Below are 13640 nucleotides of genomic sequence, written 5' to 3'. Positions count from 1 at the left end.
AGCGCGGTGCCGCCCGCACGGGCGGAGAAGCCTCCCCTGGAGCAGCTCTACCGGGAGGGCCCGCTGCTGGGGAGCGGCGGCTGCGGCAGCGTTTACTCCGGGACCCGGCTCGCCGACGGCGCCCCGGTAAGAGACGGGGCCTGAGCGGAGGGGGCGGCGGGCGGCGAGCGGCGGGCGGAGAGCTCAGCCCGGCGCTCGCCTTGACTTGCAGGTGGCCATCAAGCGAGTGCGCCGCGATCGCATCTCGGAGTGGGCGCGGCTGGTGAGTGAGCGGGGCCAGTGGGAGAAGCCGGCGGGGCGTGCCGGGCGGGGCTGAGGCGAGGCCCGGCAGGGTGGCAGCCGGAACGCTGCGAGGGGAGCGAGCGGGGAGTGAGCGGGGGCCGCGCAGCGTCCCGGGCCGGGCAATGGCCAGCGGCGCTGGGGCCGGGCAGGGGATGCCCAAGGCGCGGCGCAGCATCGGCCCCGCTGAGGGCATCGCGGTCCCCCCGCAGCACAACGGCGCCCTTGTGCCCATGGAGCTGGCGCTGCTGTGGATGGTGTCGTGCCCTGGCTTCCGCGGCGTCGTGCGGCTCCTGGACTGGTTCGAGCTGCCCGACGGCTTCGCGCTGGTCATGGAGCGTCCGCAGCGCTGTCAGGACCTCTGGGACTTCCTGGCCGAGCGGGGGTTCCTGACGGAGCCCGTGGCGCGGGGGCTGTTCCGCCAGGTGCTGGAGGCCGTGCGGCACTGCACCAGCCGCGGCGTCCTGCACCGCGACATCAAGGCCGAGAACGTCCTGGTCGACCTGGCCACGGGCGAGGCCAAGCTCATCGACTTCGGCTGCGGCACGATCCTCCAGGACACGTTCTACACCCGGATGTCAGGTGAGCCCAAAGCCGGGGCCCAGCCGGGCAGCGGAGGTTCCCCCCTTTGCTGGCAGAGGAGGAAGAGGGAGGCAGGGAGAGAGGGCAGGAGTGGGAATCCTTCTTCAGCCGGCTGCAGCCAAGTTGCTTTTCGGCGGGGCAGGGGCTGGCTGTTGTGGAACAGGGGCTGGCTGGGAGGGAGGGAGCAGCATGGGCCTGATGAGCTGTGCCCGTGTCCCATAGGAACGCCGGAGTACTGCCCACCGGAGTGGATCCTCTTTGGCTGCTACCATGGCCAGCCAGCCACCATCTGGTCCCTGGGCATCCTGCTTTATGACCTGGTCTGCGGGGACCTTCCTTTCCACACAAACAAGGACATCGTCTGGGGCCAGCTCTTCTTTCCGCCCCGGGTGTCTCAAGGTGGGGATGCGCCTTCAAGGCTCGGGAGGAAGAGCGGGGTTGGGAGGGGGCAGCTGGCACAGAAGCGTCCCGCTCCAGCAGCTAGTGAGGAGGCTGATCTCCTGGGTTAGCTGGAGGAGGTGGCACGTGTGCCTCTGGGCTGCTCTCCTCCGGAAGGGAGGATCGATGGGAAGCTTTTGGCTGCAGCTCCAAGCACTCCTAGCGTGGCCTGGGCACCGTGGAATGTGGGAGAGCACGGACAGGAGCCTTGTCCCACTGAGCGGCGGTTTCTGGTTTCTCTGCAGAGTGCCAGCACCTCATCAGGTGGTGTTTATCCATGGAGCCCGCAGACAGGCCATCACTGGAAGACCTTTTTGAGCATTCTTGGCTGCAGGAGCCCTGCCTGGCCCAGGAGACAGCAGAGATCCATCCCTCTGCTCAGTAGGATCCAGGAGTCCCCAGCGAGTTGTGGAGGGAGCGGCTCAGTGCTCCCCGTCCCATTGGAGAAGTGATGGCAGTGCAGTGAAGGTGCCACGGACTGGAACAGGGGAAACATCCCCCTGCAGCTCAATGGCATCGAGATGAGCCTGCAAGCCAAGGCACAGCTGGCGTGTTCTTCTGGAGCACCACGTGGAGCTGGGAACACCATCCTCGAGCTGGCTGCTGGCGGGGCAAAGCTGAGTGGCTTTGGCTGCGGCCCCTTCCTGGAGGACACGCTCTGCGCCCCGATGAAATCAAGATGAGTCCCCAGCCGGCGCAGGGGCGGGGGGATGCTCGTGCTTCCAGGCATGGCAGGGCTCGGGCTGGCCACGCGCCGCAGGTTCCCCGCTCGTTGGCCCTGGGGAATATTAATTTTTTCCCCTGGCCGCCAAGCTGCTTTTTGGTGGGGCAGGGGACGGGTGTTGTGGAAGGGGAGCCGGCTCCTGGCCTTGCTGACAGCTTCTGCCAGCCAGCCTGGCACGGGCTGGGGTGGGGGCAGCCAGCCTGACAAAGCATCCATCCATGTGGATGGGGGCAGCAGAGGGGGACGGGTTCCAAAGCCGTGCCCCAGCTGGTCTGCTTTGCAGGCCCTTGAGGAAGGAGTGCGTTTGCGGGCGGGAAAGGTGGGGTTTTTCCCCACCCATGGACAGGTTCAATTCTCACATGGAGTGGTCAGACCCTCCTCAGGCCCGTGAAACGGTGACAGGCTTTGTAGCTTCTTCTTGTTTCCAGGTCTTGTTTAGAATTGATTTCATGCAATTGTTCTTTGTTTTCCCAGGAAGATTACACCTGGTGCCCGGACTGGACGGGGAAGCGCCTGCACCGTCCCTGGAGCACCTCCAGTGCCAGCGCTACCCCAGGGGCCACGGTCTGCGGGGACATCCCCTTCAAGAAGGACGAGGACCTCGTGCGGGATCGGCTCCTCTCCTGGCAGCAGGTCTCCAGAGGTGGGCACCCGGCTCCACAGCTGGGCTGGCAGAAGGGCTTCGGGCAGAGGGCAGCGGGCACACGGGCATCCTGCCCTTACAGCTGCTGAGGAGGCTGCTGTGCTTAAGCGGAGGAGGTGGAACGTGGCCTGCCACGCTGCCCTTCTCTCCAAACAGGGAATGGCTCGGGAGGTTTGGGCTCTGAGCACAGCCAGCAGCCTGGCCCGGGCCCAGGCCATGGTGGGACAGGGGGACAGGAGCCTTCTGTGACTGACCGTGGCTCTCTGGTTTCTCTCCGCAGGCTGCCAGCACCTCATGCCATGGAAACGGCTCCACTCGGCCTGCCAGTCTGGGAGGGCTGGAGGGCGGCGGGTGCTCATTTGCTGTCAAAAATAAATTGGTTTTTTTTTTTTGTCATCGTCACGATCACAGCATTTCTTTCATCCTTTTCCAAGGTTTTGGCCTCCCTTCCTCCAGGCTAATCTTTTTGTGTCCTTCCTCAGCCACTTGATGGCATTTGGCAGGGGGGGTTAAGCAATGTGAAAAGTTCAACAACAGCTCCTGTTGCCAACTGCAGCAGCCCCTTCAAGAGCCCTGAGCTACCAGCGAGGTCCACGTCTGCCTTGCAAAAGGGAGTGGTTTGCAGCCATGGGGTTGTCGCCCTGCTGCAAAAGCTGGGAGGAAATAACAAGTGGCAAAATGCCAATTTGGCTCAAGCCCTGCCCAGTTTCTTCATCTTTTCCCTCTGCTCAGTGATAGGCAGGCAGGGCTGGACTCCAGCAAGGTTCAAGCTCTTGGCGCTCCCTGGCATCAAGGGGATCAAGTCAACTCTTGTATGCAGTGACTGCAATAGAGCTCCTGAAGGAAAAAAGGGAATGTCATGAGGTGGGGCCTCCTTCTTGTCTCCTTTGTCTGCCCAGGAGCCACTTGGAAAGGGAAATGCCCACACGGGTTTATCTGACTCCTTCCCAGCCAGCCTTTCCCTCACTCCCGGGTCTCATTTGCTCCGCAGGCTTCACCAGCTCGCTCAGCTCGGAGGAGCTCTCAGAGGAGAAAACGCTGCCTGGCGTGGGGCTGTCTGATCCCTGTCTCATCTGGATTCCGTTTGCCCCGCTCCCTCCCCCATCCAAGAGACCCAAGGATGCCCCGCAGCCCCACGGTCCTGCAGCAGATGCCGGGCACATTCCCTCCTCCGCTCCTTGGTGGCCCTGGGGAGGCTCCAGAGCCCTCCCTGTGTGCGGGACAGCTGCTGCAGCACCGCTGTGCCTGCGTGCGAGCAGCGCCCGAGGAGCAGCTGCGCAAGTTCTGAGTCTGAAGCGGAATCCTCGGCGCACACAAATGACAACTGGCATCTCAGGGGCTGCCAGGAGAAGCTGAATCCATCTGCTCGCTGCCCTTTCGAGCCATAGCCATGCCGATGCAATTGGAAGAATTGCCCCTGCCCAGGAAGCTCTCAGGTAGAAGAGAGGAGCAAAAGCCACGTGTTTCTGAAACACAAAATGTCAGAATGAGGTTCCTTAACACTAATTTGCTATTTAAGAGGGGATCATTTATTGAGGCCTGAGGCCCAGTGAGGGATAAATCCTAACCTGGCGTGGACATGTAATTCTACCAGTGTGTTGTTCATATACAGTCGCTAAATGCCAATTACAATTTACCCATTTCCATAAATCCCACCCTAAGTTCCCAGATTCAGTCCTTGTTTTCTCTATCACTGCACCCTTGAGCCAGATGTGTTCTTCTTGTCTTCCAGCCATCCTTTCTGGGAAAGCAGCCCCTGCATGCCTTGTTCCTGTGCTGGAAGTTCACAGGCACGGTAAAAATGGAATGAACCCTTTGGGTACCAAGGCCAAGGCTTTGTGTGGCCAGGCAGGGGCAGGCAGGAGGCAGAGCTGTCAGCAAAGGAAGGGGCCAGCGAGGTGGGGCAGCCGGGGGATGATGACAGCCTGCAGGGACAGAGGCCAGGGCAGGGACACCGCAGGACAGCCTGGGCTGCAGAGGGCACAGGGATGTGCAGCAGCTGCAAGGCCCTGACAGAGCCAACCTGTGCAGCCCTTTGGCCATGGCTGCTGGCCCTGGGCCTGAGGCCACGAGGGGACAAGTGACCCTTGCAGCCCTGGGGCCTCATTGCCTCCTTGTCCCTGCTCAGCAGCCTGGCAGGGGCCGCCCCATGGTCCTGCCCTTGGCATGGCACATCCCCACATGGCAGTGCCCATCCCGGGAAGAGCCCTGAGCAAGGAGGCAGGGACAGGATCTGCCTTGCCAGGGGCTGGGGCTCAGCCTTGGCCCTTTGCATTCCTGAGACACATCCAGGTTTGCTCAGCGCCAGAGACACCTTTGCCTTGTTTGTCCCCACCTGTCATCAGTGCCTCCAGGGTTCTGCTCTGCCTGGGGCCTGGGGACACTTTGATATGAATTGTGTCCTTGAGTGGAACCCATTAACAGTTAAAGAAAGTTTGGACTTTGAATCTGACTTTTTGAGTTCTTGAGAAGCTCTTTGAGCACACTTCAAGGGACTGGGTCTGATGCAAACAGCACCAAAGCCCCAGAGGTCATTAAAGTCCTGGTGCTGTGTCTGTGCTGCTGAGCTGGGCCGGGCTCCTGGCCCAGAGGCAGCTCCTGGCAAGGGCAGCGCTGCAGAGACAGCTGTGGCCAGGAGCAGCTCCTGTGCACAGCCCAGCAGGGCTGGGGCACTGCCAGGGCATCCCAGGGACACGAGCAGGGCACAGACAGAGCTCACAGGGGCTCAGCACTGGCAGGGGCTGTGGGGTGTCCCAGAGGGGGCTGTGTCACAGCAGCACCTCTGTGGCTGTGTCACGGAGGCACAGAGCAGCTGTGATGTCAGAGAGGGGCTGTGTGACAGCGCAGAGTGGGTTGTGTGAGGTCAAAAACTGGGCTATGACATCACAGAGTGTGAGGTCATCAAGCAGCTATGGCATGCCAGAGGGGACTCTGTGACATCACAGAGCAGGCTGTGACATCATGGCATGGCTGTATGACATCAAGAGCAGGCAGTGAGGTCAAAGTGTGTGCTGTGACATTACAGAGTGGCAGTATGACATCACAGGGAGGGTTTTGTGGCATCACTGAGGGGGTTGTGACATCACAGGGCAGGCTGTGACATCATAGAGAAGGGTATGAGGCAATAGAGCAGATCCTGCCATCATAGAGGGTGGCTCTGTGACGACAGAGAGTGGGTTGTGACATCACCGGGTGGCTGTGTAATGTCATAGAGCAGGCTGTGACACCAAAGAACAAATAGTGACATTGGAGGGTGACATTGTGACATCTCACAGTCTTCTGTGACATCACAGAGCAGCTGTATGACATCTCAGGGTGACATCTCAGAGTTGGCTCTGTGACATCACAGGAGCTGTGTGACATCACAGGGGCTGTGTGACATCACAGGGGCTGTGTGACATCACAGGGGCTGTGTGAGGTCCCTGGGGAGGTCACTCCACCCCAGCTCCCCCTCCCAGTTCCCCCAGAGAAGTCCAACGCTGCTCGTGCACAGCGGGGTCCCCTGTCCCCCCGGGTCCCCCCGCCCCCGGCACCGCAGCCTCCCCCAGAGGATGTTCCACGAGATCGACCCCAGAGCCTGACACGGGGACGGGGGCTGGGACTTTAGGGGGTGGGACAGGGGGACAGGAACCCACCGGCAGCATCCCCGTGTCCCCCAGGGCCAGAGCCTGGGCCAGGGCTCCTTCACCCTGTTACCAACGAGGGCTTGAGAGCGCTGAAAAAATCCCCAGCAAGGGATCAGCAGAAACCAGATTTAATATTAAGTGACAGCACCACAAAGTTCCTTGGCAAGAGTCACTGCTCCTGACTGGACATTTCAGGCATACCAAAGAAACAAAGCTACAACAAAAGCAAACAGAATCCAGGCAATCAAACCAGAAATGAGCCCAGACCTGGGGCTTCCATTCATATGGAAAAGAACTGTCCTTCTTGTCCAGGTGCCCATGGCATGAACTGGGATTTCACCTCCAACACTGCCTGTTGTGACAGACTGGAGGAGATTGTTGGCTGGAAACATTTCATGTGTGGGGAGGAAGGGGCAGGTCCAGCCCCTTCCCTGCCCTGGAACCCCAGCCCTGCCCTGCCCTGGAACCCCAATCCCCCCAGAGCCTCTATCCCAGCCCAGCAGTGTCTGCCAGTCCCTGGCACAGCACAGGCAATGCTCCACAGCCACCTCTGGAGCCCCCAGCCCAGCTCCTGGGTGACCAAATGACCCCAAGTCCCACCTGGGGAAGGGCCCCGGAACACCAAGGGAAAATTAAGGCTGACCATGAGGCAAGCACATGTCTTGACCCTACCTCCTCTTGGAATTTCTATCTGAACACTGCTGGAATCCAGGAGTTGGTAGCTCGGTGGGTGCTTCTCTGTATATTTTTTGTCTGTCTCTCTTTCTGTGTCTCTTTCTTCTATTTCGGTCCTCGTGCAAATGTTGATTAACTTAAAATTGAATGAGCTAATAGTCTGTGAAGTTGAATGGGCCAAGGTAATGCTTTGGGAAGTGTTTTTGTTGATTGAATGTCATGCTAAACCTTTTACCAAAGTTTCTCTGGGTTTCTAAAGTTCCCAAAAAAGGCTGTTTTGTTGTTTTGAGCTCCTGAGAATCTCTTGTTGGTATTTCTCCAGTGCATCCAACTCAGAGGACACAAACAATTGCAATTCCTCTTAAATGTCTCCTTGAGAGAGTTGTTAGGGGGATGGGAGTCAGGGCTTGTGTGTCCTGCTTGGCACAGCCCAGGCAGTGCTTTCACAGCCACATTCCACACTCCATTTCCCAGCTGGAGCCGCTGGTGCCTCTGAGTTCTGCTGCCCCAGCCCCAGGGACGCTCTCCTTGTCTGCCCATTCCCCCACGGTCTCTGGGCAGGGATGGCCTCAGTGGGGGCTGCTGACATCCTCAGCAACTTGGAGGCTGCTGCTGAATTTTACTGCTCCAGAGGCTTGCTCAGCCTCCAGCTCTTCAGTTCAGGAATTCAGTGTCCCAGAGCTCATTAACATTCAGAACAGATTAACAAGCCAAACCTCTGGGAATAATGTAAGTGTTCAAATAATTTGTGGTTAATTAGGCAGATTCCAGTAGTGTAGTTGAAGTGAATGTATTATATTTACAAAGACAGTGAGAAACCATTATTCAGATCGTGTTTAGGTTTTTTTTCCCTGTTAATACATTGATATGTGCAATCTCCAATTGACACTGAATCCAAGTACCTACTCATGCAGTTGGAATAGATATGAAAATCAAGACCCTTCATGGCTGACAATCAATCAGACTCTGTCCCTACCCCCACCCCACCATTTCCCCCATCCAAGCCCTGGCACTCAGAGCAGCCTTGTGCAAATCTGAGCTCCCTCCAGCCCAGGCTGCACCTGCAGGTTTCAGCTCCATGGCTCCAACTCCCACCTGCTTTCCTTGGAGAAGGAGCTGCCCGAGACACAGAGGGATGTTCATTTCTTGTCAGCCAACAAACCCAAGGGAAGGCACAGCTCCATCAAATGCAAAAGTCATTCCTCTGCTGGATATTAAATCCACTTTGCACAGCAGACAGTCTCAGAGCAATGGAAAACACCTTCTGTGCCCAGGTCAGATCCCAAGGCCCCCCAACCCCTCCCTGCCCCGATTCTGCCCTGATTTGCTCTTTGCACACACGAGTCACAGGCTGAAGTCAGGAGCTCCCTCCATGCCCAGAGGGAGGAAAAGAGGGAAAGTGGGTGAAGAGCTCTCCTGTGCAGAGCCAAGGTCCAAGTGCCCCTGCAGTGGGAACCACAACTCATCAGGTTTGTGTCCTTTGGGCTCAGGGATGGTGACACTCAGAGGCACAGAAAGGTTTCTTGCCAACAAACACAAGTTGAACATTTGAAGTTTAATAACCATCACAGCTCTTCCCTCAGCTCTCTGTGATGTCCCAGCAGCATCTGACATGTCCCCCATCCCCAAGGGACTTCTGTACAGGAACAGTTTTAGACAAAGAAGCAAGAAATGGTAATTCTGTGATAGATTTTAAAAAAGCAAGATATAATTCATATTTATTTGAACTTCAGAAAGATTGCGCCACTCCCTGATGTGCAAAGAGTGAAACCAGTCCGTCGAGAGACATTTGAATGACCAGAGAGCATCTGGAGGGGGAAATCTGGGCACAACAGGAAGTACATAGATCCACCTGGTCTAGTGCAGAGATGTCCTTAGACATGGCCATTTCAACAGGAGAACTGGAAACACCTGAAGGAAGAGGGAGAGGCAAGAATAAACAGAATATTGGTGACTCAAGAAGACGGGAAGATCAGTATTTCTTTTCCTTCTGCCATTAGTACTTCAGAAAATTGCTGTTTTCTGTACAGAAAACAGTACAGAAAAGTACTGAAGTGATGCAGATAATAAAAATGTCCTTGTATAATATGAAATGAACAAGAATTAACACCTGTGCCCCTTTCCAGGCAGACACCAGCTGTGTGCCCGTGACCAGGCAGTGCCACTTGTGCCCTGAGCTGCCGAGCTGGGATTGGATCTCTCAGAGAGGAGCTGAGGGAGAGCAGAGCACCTTGCAAGCTGCAGGTCCCTGCCAGCCCCGCAGGGCTCCTGTGCCATCAACATCTGCTCTGCTCCAGCCTGAAACAGGGCCCAGCATGGTGCCGGGACCGTCAGAGAGCTGAGGTGTGTGCTGGAATTCAATGCCCTCCCCATGGCGCAGCAGCCCTGCATTTCCCTGCTCCAGCCTTGGTCTCCAGCACAGCCATGGAGGCTCTTTGGGCTCCTGAGTGTTCCTGCTGTGTCCATGCCCCCAAGGGCACAGAGCAGCCTCCTCTCTCGAGCACTTGCCTGTTTTCCATGCCTTGCACAGGCGCTGGCCCTGCCCCACAAGGCCTGGGCTGAGTCCTGCCCTGCACGCTCAGCCAGGCTGGGATGGACACTGATGGTTTCTGTGCCAGGCTCTCTGAGCCCAGCCCAGCTCCCTGCAAGCTCTGCCAGCTGCCCTGAGCTCTGTGCAGCACCAAGGGCCTCTCCCCAGCACAGCCCAGCCGGCTCTGGCCCCACAGCTCTGCTCAGCCCAGGCTGCTCTGGCCACTGGCCCCACGGCCTCAGCCCCTGGCCAGGGCACAGCAGCAGCTGCAGCTCAGCCAGGACTCAGCCCCAGCCATGGGGGAAGGGGCTTGGCCAAGGCCAAAGGAGGCTCCCTGGGTGCCCTGCTCCCCTCGGGCTGAGGTGCTGAGAGCTCTGCAGCCCCTGCTGCCATCCCATCTGCCCAGGCCAGCACAAGAGCCCGGCCTTGGGGCCCTCCAGAGCTGCTCCTGCTCCAGGCCCAGGGCCCATCCCAGAGCTGGGGCAGCCACAAAGCTGTGCCCATTGCTGTTCATTGCTGCTCTGATGGGGATGGATCCTCAGCCCCTTGGAGGTTGCTGATGAATTTTACTTCTCCAGAGGCCTCTTCTTTCTTGAGCTCTTTAGTTCAGGAATTCAGTGTGAAAAGCTCATAAACACTTGTTCAAAATGCCTGAACAAGAAGAGCCCCTGGGATTAATTCAAGTTTTCAACTCTTCTGTGGCTAATTAGATAGATTTCAGTAGTGTATTCAAAGTGAATATTTAGTATATTGAAAACAATGCAGGGAATTGTTTTGTCCTGGTAAGTTTTGTTTTCCTGTTTATAGATTGATATCAGCAATCCCCAATTGATATTGACCCCCCGAACCTTCTAATGCAGTCTGAACAGATATGAAAATCAAGACCCTTCATGACTGACAATGAATAACCCTGTGTCCCCACCCCCTCCCCACCATTTCCCCCATCCAACCCCTGGCACTCCTATGGATCAGGAATGGTGTGGCCAGCAGGAGCAGGGCAGTGATTCTTCTCCTGTGCTGAGCACTGTTTGGGCAGCACCTCGAGTGCTGTGTCCAGTTCTGGGCCCCCCAATTTAGGAAGGACATGGAGGGGCTGGAGCATGTCCAGAGAAGGGCAACAAGGCTGGTGAGGGGTCTGGAGCATAAGTCCTGTGAGGAGCAGCTGAGGGAGCTGGGGTTGTTTATCCTGGAGAAGAGGAGGCTCAGGGGAGACCTCATCACTCTCTACAACTCCCTGACAGGAGGGTGCAGCCAGCTGGGGGTCGGGCTCTTTTCCCAGGGAACAGGGACAGGACAAGAGGACACAGCCTTCAGCCACACCAGGGGAACTTTAGGCTGGACATTAGGAAATATTTTTCACACAAAGCGTGATTGGGCATTGGAATGGGCTGCCCAGGGAGGTGGTTGTGTCACCGTCCCTGGAAGTGTTTCAGGAAAAACTGGATGTGGCACTCAGTGCCATGGTCTGGGTGACAAGGCGGTGTTGGGTCCCAGGTTGGACTTGATGCTCTCCCAGGTCTTTTCCAGCCTGGTGGATTCTCTGATGATTGTGACACTGCAGGGCCCTGGGGAAGCAAGGGGCCATTGTGACACTGCGGAACCAAGGAGACCCTTGGGAGAGCCTGGGGACAATGGAATCAAGGGGCCGTTACTCCATTGCAAGGACTGGGAACTGAGGGAACAATTGTGACACTGTGGTGGCCCATGGAACCAAGGGTCTCGTGTGACACTGCAGGATCTTGTGTCACCAGGGCTCCATTGTGACACGGCAGCACCAAGGAATTCATTGTGGCTCTCTGAGGCCTCATGGAACCAAGAGGCCACAGTGACCCTGCAGGGCCTTGTGGAACCATGCAGAGCTCTGTGACAGAGCAGGACCTCGTGTCATGATGGGGCCACTGTGACACTGCAGGGTCCCATGGAACCAAGGGGCCAGTGCTGCTCCTCAGGGACTCGTGGAATGAAGGAAACACGTTTGACACTGTGGTGGCCCTTGGGACCAAGAGGCCATTTTGACACTGTCAGACCAAGGAGAGCACTGCTGCCCTGCCAGACCTCATGGAACCAAGGATCCATGGTGACACTGCAGGGCCTTGAGGGACCAAGGATCCATTGTGACACTGCAGGGCCTTGGGGGACCAAGGGCCATTGTGACACTGCAGGGCCTTGGGGGACCAAGGGCCATTGCTGCACTGCCAGGCCTCATGGAACCAAGGATCCATTGTGACACTTCAGGGCCTTGGGACCAAGGGCCATTGTGACACTGTGGGGCCCAAGGACCCAAGGGATTTGGTGACACCAAGGGGTCCCATGGAACCAAAGGGACATTGTGACACTAGGAGGCCTCATGGAATCATGGTGACCATTGGGTCACTCTGGGGCCTCATGGAACTGTGGTGACACCAAGTTGTCTGGGGGTGTGGATCTGCTGGAAGGCAGAAGGGCTCTGCACAGGGACCTGGCGAGGCTGGATACAGGGCCCAAATCAAACAAGGTGAGGTTTAACAAGTCCATGTGCCAGGTCCTGCACTTTGACCACAATAACCCCTGCAGCGCTACAGGCTGGGGACAGAGGGGCTGGACAGCAGCCAGGCAGAAAGGGACCTGCAGGGACTGATGGACAGCAGTGGCACAAACAATGACATTTATTTGTAGACAATATTGAAAAAGTAAAACAAAGAAAAAGAACCTCCAAAATGAAACCAACAAGAAGTTTCAGACATGACTTTTATTACAAGTGATTTGCAGAAACTGGCCAGCAGTTTAATGTCCCTGAAACCATCCAGTCATCTGTGTCCACACTGAAGCCTTGAGCTCCTGGTTCCTCAGGCTGTAGATGAGGGGGTTCAGGGCTGGAGGCACCACTGAGTACAGAACTGACAGGGCCAGATCCAGGGATGGGTATGACATGAAGGGGGGCTTCAAGTGAGCAAATGCTGCTGTGCTGACAAACAAGGAGACCACGGCCAGGTGAGGAAGGCAGGTGGAAAAGGCTTTGTGCCGTCCCTGCTCAGAGGGGATCCTCAGCACAGCCCTGAAGATCTGCACATAGGAGAAAACAATGAACACAAAGCAGCCAAGTCCTAAACAGCCACTAACTGCAAGAAGACCAAGTTCCCTGAGGTAGGATTTGGAGCAGGAGAGCTTGAGGATCTGGGGGATTTCACAGAAGAACTGGCCCACAGCATTTCCATGGCACAGGGGCAGGGAAAATGTATTGGCCGTGTGCAGTAGAGCATTGAGAAAGGCACTGGCCCAGGCAGCTGCTGCCATGTGGGCACAAGCTCTGCTGCCCAGGAGGGTCCCGTAGTGCAGGGGTTTGCAGATGGACACGTAGCGGTCGTAGCACATGATGGTCAGGAGGGAATACTCTGCTGACATGAAAAAGACAAAAAAAAAGAGCTGTGCAGCACATCCTGTGTAGGAGATGGTGCTGGTGTCCCAGAGGGAATTGTGCATGGCTTTGGGGACAGTGGTGCAGATGGAGCCCAGGTCGCTGAGGGCCAGGTTGAGCAGGAAGAAGAACATGGGCGTGTGCAGGTGGTGGCCGCAGGCTACGGCGCTGATGATGAGGCCGTTGCCCAGGAGGGCAGCCAGGGAGATGCCCAGGAAGAGGCAGAAGTGCAGGAGCTGCAGCTGCCGCGTGTCTGCCAGTGCCAGCAGGAGGAAGTGGCTGATGGAGCTGCTGTTGGACATTTGCTGTGGCTGCACATGGGGACCTGTTCAGGCGGAAAGGACAGTGAGAAGTCAGGAGAGGCTGCTTGGAGCCAAACCTGGGCCATTCCCTGTAGACTGTGCTGCTGGGACTCACACACCCTTGTTCCTCCTCCGGGAAAACCTTCACCCAGGTCCCTGCCTGAGCTCCAGTTGTGCTGGCTGTGTGTGCCAGGGGCAGCCATGACTGTGCATGGGAGCTCTTGCGGAGCCATTCCTGCTCCACTGCCCTGGGTTTGTGGCCATGTGGCAGAGGGACAAGTTTGGCTATTCAGGATTTTTCAGGCCAATCACTCCTACTGCAGAAAGGGTTGGTAGCATCTGCAGTCACACTTCTAAAGTAATTTCACTCTATTTCTTAAGGAAATAGGTAGCATGAGTTGATTTTTGGAATTGTTTTCCTACCCACACATCATTCCTGGCTCTCTG

The 13640-nt window shown here is 57.0% G+C and overlaps 2 protein-coding genes across 2 annotated transcripts; one reads left to right on the top strand and one right to left on the bottom strand.

Annotated features, from left to right (window-relative positions):
* Positions 1-272: 272 nt before the first annotated feature.
* On the top strand, positions 273-3954 carry LOC137467189 (serine/threonine-protein kinase pim-3-like). Its single transcript, XM_068178728.1, has 5 exons — positions 273-861; positions 1084-1260; positions 2502-2666; positions 3658-3713; positions 3892-3954. The coding sequence occupies exons 1-5, from the start codon at positions 405-407 to the stop codon at positions 3952-3954; spliced, it is 918 nt and encodes a 305-aa protein (XP_068034829.1). The 5' UTR covers positions 273-404.
* Positions 3955-12191: 8237 nt separating this feature from the next.
* LOC137467191 (olfactory receptor 14I1-like) lies at positions 12192-13216 on the bottom strand. The gene has a single exon (XM_068178730.1). The coding sequence runs from the start codon at positions 13191-13193 to the stop codon at positions 12261-12263; it is 933 nt and encodes a 310-aa protein (XP_068034831.1). The 5' UTR covers positions 13194-13216; the 3' UTR covers positions 12192-12260.
* Between the last annotated feature and the right edge of the window lie 424 nt (positions 13217-13640).

The sequence above is a fragment of the Anomalospiza imberbis genome, unplaced genomic scaffold (assembly GCF_031753505.1).
Source record: "Anomalospiza imberbis isolate Cuckoo-Finch-1a 21T00152 unplaced genomic scaffold, ASM3175350v1 scaffold_53, whole genome shotgun sequence".
NCBI lineage: Eukaryota > Metazoa > Chordata > Aves > Passeriformes > Viduidae > Anomalospiza > Anomalospiza imberbis.
This window is presented reverse-complemented; position numbering and strand designations above follow the sequence as displayed.